Raw genomic sequence first — 7886 nt, forward strand, 5'->3', positions numbered from 1 at the left:
TTGTTCCTATTAAATGTTATGAACTTGAAGAGTTTGGAACCACCAATGTAAATAGTTCGTTTTAGAGACTAACAAAAGCAGACCTATAAAGAGGGAGCAGAGTAGCGTGCACCCGCGCAATCCAAAATTGTAAAATCTTTTTGGGTATGAAAGATGGCACCCGATAGAAATTGGGGTGTGCTCCGGGATATTTGAGAAATCAAATGTCATTTGATGGGATCCGGAGGGACCAAAACTGTATTTGTTTTTATTTAAAAAAACATCACATGGGACAAACAGGCCAGCAGCCATCTTTCCCCGACTCGCACTCTCTCCGTCTCTCAGGCTTCCGCCGGCGCAACTCCGGCCATTTCTCAGTCTCGACTCTCACTCTCTCAGGTTCTCACACTCACTCAGTCACTCTCTCAATCTCTCTTTCAGGTTTTATCCCGAAACCTAACTCAAATTTAAAATTTTGGCACTTGCTCTAATTGATTAGTTATAATGTTATACAATTATGTTTACATGATTTCATTGATTTGCTTACATAATTTATCTGTTTGTTTTGAGTTTTTACGTTTGAGTAATTGAGTTTTGACAATTGACCAATATTTCTGCCCTAAATTGCCTTGTGTCTGTTAGTTTGATGTTAATTTTCTTAGCTTATTTTTTATTTTCTCAATTTTAGTAGTTGTTTATCAATCTAGGATTCTTTAAATTTGGTTACTTAATTTTAGTTTGCAAGACATCCTATTTAGTACTAAAATCCTAGAGGCATAAGGAAACAAAGTTAGGAACCTAGAAAATTAAACGATATAGAGAATCAAATCCTTAAAGTTGAGAAGTCTTACGAAATCAACCCAAAAAACCGAATAAGGCCCTCAAAGTCAACCAAAGAACTGAAAAATTCTATCGAAATTAACCAAAAAACTTAAAATTTCTCGAACGTGGAATTTGGCTAAAAAACATCGAACGGCTTTGCGGGCATTTGATCCAACTTAAAGGTGCACCTGCTCGGGAAAAAATCCTGGGTCTGCCGATGGGGACCAAATCCAAATTTTGCTGCTGCACCTTTAAATTTGGTTGATTTCGAGGGATTTTTTAAAGTTTTTTTGTTGATTTTGAGAGAATTTTTTGGTTTTTTGGTTGACTGGAAAGTAGCAACTAGCAACAAGAATTCGAACGGTTTGGAAGTTCTTGCTTGTTTTGGTTTGTGAACGGCTTCCGATCATTTGTGCTTTGCCTAAAGCAAGAACTTAACGCCCTTCTGTAATTACTAGAAATCAGGAATGTTCTTACTTAGTTCGAAATCATTATCTTGATTGAAGTCAACTCAATTTCTCTTTTCTTATGTATATCTAAATGTTTGGAGTTTCATTGCAGCTGAAAGTCAAAGATATGGCTGGTGCAAAGGGAGTCAAGCCTGATAATGCCAAGAAATCTGCTGTTGTTGCCAAATCTAGTAGTGGGTGTTTTTTTAAACTCATTTCTGTTTTTGAGCTCAGCTTCTTCCATCATACACATACACTCTGCAGATGGTATAATACCTATGAATTTGTTTGCTTTAGACTATTGGATTGGAAAAAGAGATATATTGATGTTTAACCTTAATTTTTTTTTGAAAATCCCAATAGTTCTGTTGAAAACATGATTACTAAGTTAAACATTATCTCTTTAACTGTATTTTTCTTCCATACGCCATTATACAAAGTGGATGTTGATTATTAGTTTATATTCATATTAGTGGATGCATATGCCGAATTCTGTTGCCTGTGTTGGAAAATACGTATAAGATTATAAATTACAGTATGATGCGAAATTAGAAGGCTTAATTTTAAAATAAAATAAGAATCAGAAGACTTAATTAACAACTGCAAAATCATCAATGTTTGAAGGAAAAGCTGATAGATACATACTTCTATAACAAATCCCTCAAATAGCTCACTTTTGTTTTAGATTAGCAATAGGATCCATATTTTATTTAAAATGGGGGTATGTTTGACCTCAAAAGCCACTTTTAGCTAAGCTTTTATTGTCACACACACATACACAGATGCTTGAGTCTTAGATATAAAAACAGGTGTATCTATGTTCTGTGTGTAATTCTGTCATCAACATTGTGATTGTAGAGGGAAGGAAAAAGGAGACAGGTCTGGGTCTTACAAATACTAAAGACGGCAACTTTGGGGAATGGTATTCTGAGGTATATGATGAATTCTATTGTGTTTTCAAGCTTTCCATGTATTTCGTGTACTGTAATATCCTAATTTGAATTAGGAAATGCAGGAGGGCTAAATGCATTAATGCCGACACTCGATTCTATTTGGTTTCATATCTACATGATAAAGATTTCATATATGAACCAAGAAGAGAAAAAAATTATACAAAAAAATATGAACAATGGAAGAAAATATGCAATGATTTTCCTTACATTGTCATTGTAAAGAAGACAAGCAACTCTTCATAGATGATGAGTGTTCCATACTAGAAACACATGTCATTTCCTTTTTACAATGACAATGTATAGAAAATGGATGAGATATGTATTCATTACAGAATGTGGCTATTCTTCTCTAACTCATTTTCTTGGCTCCTATAGGTTGTTACAAATGGTGAAATGATAGAATATTATGAAATATCCGGCTGTTACATTCTCCGGCCATGGACAATGTCCATTTGGGAGATAATGCAAGTAAGCATGAAACATTAAGTTTATTCATCTTGTTCTGATACGTGTCTTGCTCTTTTTGTTTAAGCTTTTCTGTCACCGGGTTAGGAAAAACATGATGGAATTAAAACCATTTTCTGACATCTTTATGCAGACCTTCTTTGATGCAGAAATTAAGAAGATGAAGATTAAAACTTGCTATTTTCCGCTTTTTGTATCCAATAACGTTCTACAAAAGGAGAAGGATCACATAGAGGGTTTTGCTCCTGAGGTATCATTTATATACTTTATATTCCCATTTTATCTGAGTGGTCTTTTGGTGAAGTTTACTTTTTGAACGTGTATGATTGACATGGACCTTGAAGATCCTCCAAGAATTTAACCAATGGAGTTGGATTTTTACCAAGGTGTAGCTGACACAAGATGTTGACATGATAGATCTTTTGGCGTTGATTGTATCATGGTGTAGCGCTGCCATAGATGTGTTACTACGATAATGTTTAGGTATCCATCTGGGTTGGGCTACAGGTGATGCTAACCCAAGTCAATAGAATAAATTAATCATATTTGCTGATTTTGATCGAACCCTGCACGATATGATGTGCACCAATAGCCATTTATTACATCGATGTTGGTTTATTTATGATTCACCGAAACCCAGGGTGCCAACTTTAGTTAGCCACAGTTTGAACTTAAGATTCCTTACAACTTGTAGCTGCACAGAATCTTGAGTTTTTGCGAGACTTGTTGAGGGTCACAATACATATCTTACCGTTAGGACTGTAAGGTTGTTCTTCCATTCTGCAAGTGCGTCAAGAGAATATGTTGATTTCCAGTTGAGGTTAGTAGTAGAAATTTGTGCCAAGAACTTGTATCTGTCACAATATTTGGTGTCTTAGCTTATGGCTTTCTAATGTATATTGCTTTTGTTACCGCAATCTACTTTTGATGCTTTTCTTGATTTAAATCTTTCAGGTTGCTTGGGTCACGAGATCAGGTGACTCTGATTTGGAAGTCCCTATTGCCATTCGCCCAACTAGTGAAACCGTCATGTACCCCTATTTCTCTAAGTGGATCAGGGGACACCGTGACTTGCCTTTAAAACTTAACCAATGGTGCAATGTTGTCCGATGGGAGTTCAGTAATCCTACTCCATTTATCAGGTGCTATTCAGTGCTTGTTCATATCCCCCGGTTATTTATGATGATTTGGTCTTGAATCAGCCGTTAAAATGCTAAACTCCCCATTATCATAGGAGCCGTGAATTTCTTTGGCAAGAAGGGCACACTGCCTTTGCAACAAAGGAGGAGGCAGACACTGAGGTATAAAATTAATTCTTTATAACATAAGTGTACTCATATCTGGAGTCTGATGCAGCTCATTGATCTCCTATTCAACAAAAGTAGAAAAAAATGTCAATTCATCTGTTTCAAGCGTGAAAAATGGAGCGTTTTTTTATTTAGATGGTCAATCTGACTCTGATTAATGGCGTGTTTTAGGTTCTTGAAATCCTTGAACTGTATAGGCGTCTATATGAGGAGTACTTGGCTGTACCTGTTGTGAAAGGGAAAAAAAGCGAGATGGAGAAGTTTGCCGGTGGACTTTATACTACTAGTGTCGAGGTACTTATATAAGATACTATAAATTATGAACTGTTAAAAGCCATTCATGGTCATATAAGTGCTTGCATGTTTGCAGGCCTTTATTCCAAATACCGGTCGTGGTGTTCAAGGTGCAACTTCACATTGCTTGGGCCAGAATTTTGCTAAGATGTTCGAGATTAATTTTGAAGATGAGAAGGGAGAAAAGGCTATGGTCTGGCAGAATTCCTGGGCATACAGTACTAGAACGGTAACTGGAAAATTTTCTTTGAAGGTGTTTAATATTTAGTGATAAGTGATAACAATTTAACTTTATTTATTTATTTTGAATTGTGTTGTTTACAGATTGGGGTGATGGTGATGACCCATGGGGATGATAGGGGCCTGGTGTTACCCCCTAAAGTTGCCGCAATACAAGTTATTGTGATTCATGTGCCTTACAAAGATGCAGATATTAAGGAAATATTAAGTGCATGTTCAGCCACCGTAAAAGTTTTATGTGATTTAGGTATTCGTGCCGAAGCGGACCTCAGAGAGAATTATTCACCTGGTTGGAAGTATTCTCATTGGGAAATGAAAGGTGTTCCCCTGAGGATTGAGATAGGACCGAAAGACCTGGCCAATAACCAGGTAAGACTCAGGGTCTGCTTGTTACCAGCTTAATGAGCTTAATGGGACTTGCAACTTATTCGGTCTGCTATACATGATTGTTTGGTAGTGGCTTAATGATACAAAGAGTGGATTATTCAGTAAGCTTCTATGGGGCAGCTTTATACTGAAGGCCAAGTTTTTTTTTTCTTCCAAACCTGCCCCTCCCCCATTAAAGAACACGCTCCGTCCATCTATGAAGGAAAACCTCCCAATTTATATAGACATATTAATCCATACAGTTAGCTTTATCCATACAGGACCTAATGGAAAACCAACCAAATAGCCCCTAAGACTAAGGCTGACTTCATTGTTACAAACTGCAAGTGTTCCATGCAAAGCCTGATGTGGGTTTCTTTTCTTTTCAGGTGCGTGCTGTTCGTCGTGACAATGCAGCAAAAATTGATATTCCTATGGACGGTTTGGTTGATAAAGTAAAGTGTATGCTGGATGATATTCAGCAAAACATGTTTAATGTTGCTAAGCAAAAACGAGATGCCTGTGTTCAAGTTGCGAAAACTTGGGATGAATTCATTGAAGCATTAAGCCAAAAGAAATTGATCTTGGCTCCATGGTGCGATGAAGAGGTAATAAATACATTTGTATTATACGTTTGTAGTCCTCTAACATGAAACTGCATATTATAACCTCATTTGGCCCACATTTATTATCATGATACACGTCTTATAATTTTGCTTTGCTGCTGATGCTTCAGGAAGTGGAGAAGGATGTGAAAACAAAGACAAAAGGGGAGACAGGAGCTGCTAAGACGCTTTGTTCTCCATTTGACCAGCCTCAACTGCCTGAAGGTATTATTATAGTTTATACGAGTAATGTGCCAATTGACAAACAAAAACTCTACCCTATGAAGGCATTGGACAAGTTTGCGTACGTCCCACCCCTGCTTTCGAGTCCGGGTTTGTTTTGTTTTACAAACAAAGACGAGAGGGGTTAGCCAATTTGACAAACAAAGATGAGGATTAACCCTGATACTTCACAAGGCACGTGGCCGTGTGATTGACTGCTAGGCTAACCGTTGAGGTTTTTAAACATCATACTTAGGTTCTTTTTTGTTACAAATAGTTGTTCTGATGAAAATGCAAAAAAATCACGCTCTACACTCTGTGATAATGTTAGTATTTGTTTTATATCTATTTTCACATGACGTTGTAATACATTTTTACCAAGTCACATGTGTAGCTTGATTTAAGGCGTGTTTGTTGGCAGCTTAATGAGCTTAATGGGACTCACAACTTATTCGGTCAGCTATACATGACTGTTTGGTAGTGGCTTAATGATATAGAAAGTGGCTTATTGGGAGAGCTTTATGTAGAGAGCCAAACTTTTTCTAAACCTGCCCCTTCCAATTAAGAAACACGCTCCTTCTATCTATGAAAAACCCTTCCAAACAAAAACCTCAATTTTTACAGACATGTGAATCAACACAAACAACTTTATCCATTCAAGACTTGTTGGAAAACCAACCAAACACCCCTTAGACCCTAAACTGAAGCTCAATTTGAACAAAAATGAGCTAGTTATACTCATGTTGTATGCCATTGACAAGTCAAACAAGAAAATCTGGCAATGACTGAATGTAAACTTATTTGGTTTTTCGGAATGCTTATGATGCTTCATTTTTGTGACAGGTACATTGTGCTTTGCATCGGGGAAACCTGCCAAGAAATGGACGTACTGGGGACGGAGTTATTAAGGTTTGATTTCTTGTTTTCATTCATTACTATATCCAACCATTAAAGAGTTATATTTTCGAGTTTTACAATCATGTTGTTTTGTATACGGCTAGATTTATTTTACCTTGTATGGGGAAAACATGTTCGATCTGGTACATGCCTATATTATCCGAGGAGGACTAGCCTTTTTCAACTTTTGTGTACATCTTATCCTTCCTAGACTTGACTTGAGTACGATTCATTGGGTGGGTTTGATTTGGTTTATTTATCAGTTTTTAGGCCAAAAAAAAATATAGCAGAAGATAATTTATTTGTCATTGACCTCTTACTATCCACTCTGACCAAGTGAAGTTGCTGTTAAGATCTTGTTGAAGTTTGATGTTAACTGTGTCTTTCATTGATCTACTAAGATCAGCCCCAATTGCTTTTTTGCTGTTGAAGTGTCGATGGTTGTTTGGGTTGGGGGGATGCATAGAGGTAGTGGGGTAACTAGGTTGATTGTGTACCTCTTAATAGTTCCATTAAGAGGTAATCCCTGAATCGTTAAAAGGTGAATCATGTTTGGCAAAAAAAAGTCCGCTTCTTAATGGTTCTAAAACTCCCTGAATGATTTTGTATTATGGATCTTCCTTAACCATTAAGAGCCCTAATTTCATTATACACAATTATCAAACAATTATATTTCATTTTGCATTATATCATGAAAGTCTCTTAATCATTCTGCACCAAACCATTCAGCAACGTCAAACAACCCCTAAATCATCATTTCTTTTAGAGTAAACTACAAATGTGGTCTTTGTGGTTTGTCGAAATAACACTTTTCGTTCTTTTATCGATTTTTTATCTTTTACCCAATAAAAACCACAAGGACTAAAATCATAAAATCGATTTAGATTGGGTAAAAGACAATAAAATCGATAAAAGGACGAAAATGCCCCTCATTTAAAGGAATTTTTTAATGATTGTTAAAGGGAGGGACCTAGTCCGAACAATTTTTTGTAAAACATGATGGCCATTTGGTAATTTCAAAACTATAGGCATAAAGTGTTATTTTCGACAAACCACGAGGGCCAAATTTGTAGTTTACTTTTTGTTTTGTTATATGACCCAATACAATCTAACAATTTCTTTGTAAAAAATTATTTCAATAGTAGCGGCAGTTCCTTATTTTTTCAAAACACTAAGATATGACTATTTACGATAAAACTTAGGGGCCGTTTACCAAACATTTATTCGGGTAAGTGAACACCAAGTCACATTCCCTTATCGGATGAATGTGGTAAGGATCAAGAATCT

The 7886-nt window shown here is 36.4% G+C and overlaps 1 protein-coding gene across 6 annotated transcripts; it reads left to right on the forward strand.

Moving 5' to 3' along the window:
- The first annotated feature begins 297 nt into the window (after positions 1-297).
- LOC112513210 (proline--tRNA ligase, cytoplasmic-like) lies at positions 298-6854 on the forward strand. 6 transcript variants are annotated; one of them, XM_025119406.1, is made up of 14 exons: positions 298-378; positions 1363-1517; positions 2109-2182; positions 2579-2671; positions 2802-2918; positions 3623-3810; positions 3903-3969; positions 4147-4269; positions 4346-4498; positions 4594-4878; positions 5265-5483; positions 5612-5705; positions 6546-6611; positions 6704-6854. In XM_025119406.1, exons 2-13 carry the CDS (start codon positions 1409-1411, stop codon positions 6608-6610), a joined length of 1587 nt encoding a protein of 528 aa, XP_024975174.1. In that variant the 5' UTR covers positions 298-378; positions 1363-1408; the 3' UTR covers position 6611; positions 6704-6854. The 6 variants fall into 6 exon arrangements, with proteins under 6 accessions (XP_024975174.1, XP_024975172.1, XP_024975175.1 ...); XM_025119404.1 differs by having other exon boundaries at positions 6546-6854; XM_025119407.1 differs by having other exon boundaries at positions 1363-1444; positions 6546-6854.
- The last annotated feature ends 1032 nt before the right edge of the window (positions 6855-7886 follow it).

This window comes from Cynara cardunculus, assembly GCF_001531365.2.
Source record: "Cynara cardunculus var. scolymus isolate 2C chromosome LG 5, CcrdV1, whole genome shotgun sequence".
NCBI classification, from domain to species: Eukaryota; Viridiplantae; Streptophyta; class Magnoliopsida; order Asterales; family Asteraceae; genus Cynara; species Cynara cardunculus.

Bases quoted from the DNA above. Each gene is read 5' to 3' on its own strand.
- LOC112513210 (XM_025119404.1), top strand. From the start codon at position 1,409: ATGCCAAGAAATCTGCTGTTGTTGCCAAATCTAGTAGTGGGTGTTTTT. The intron at 3,811-3,902 runs GTGCTATTCAGT...CCATTATCATAG, and splicing joins AATCCTACTCCATTTATCAG to GAGCCGTGAATTTCTTTGGC. The intron at 5,484-5,611 runs GTAATAAATACA...CTGATGCTTCAG, and splicing joins CTCCATGGTGCGATGAAGAG to GAAGTGGAGAAGGATGTGAA.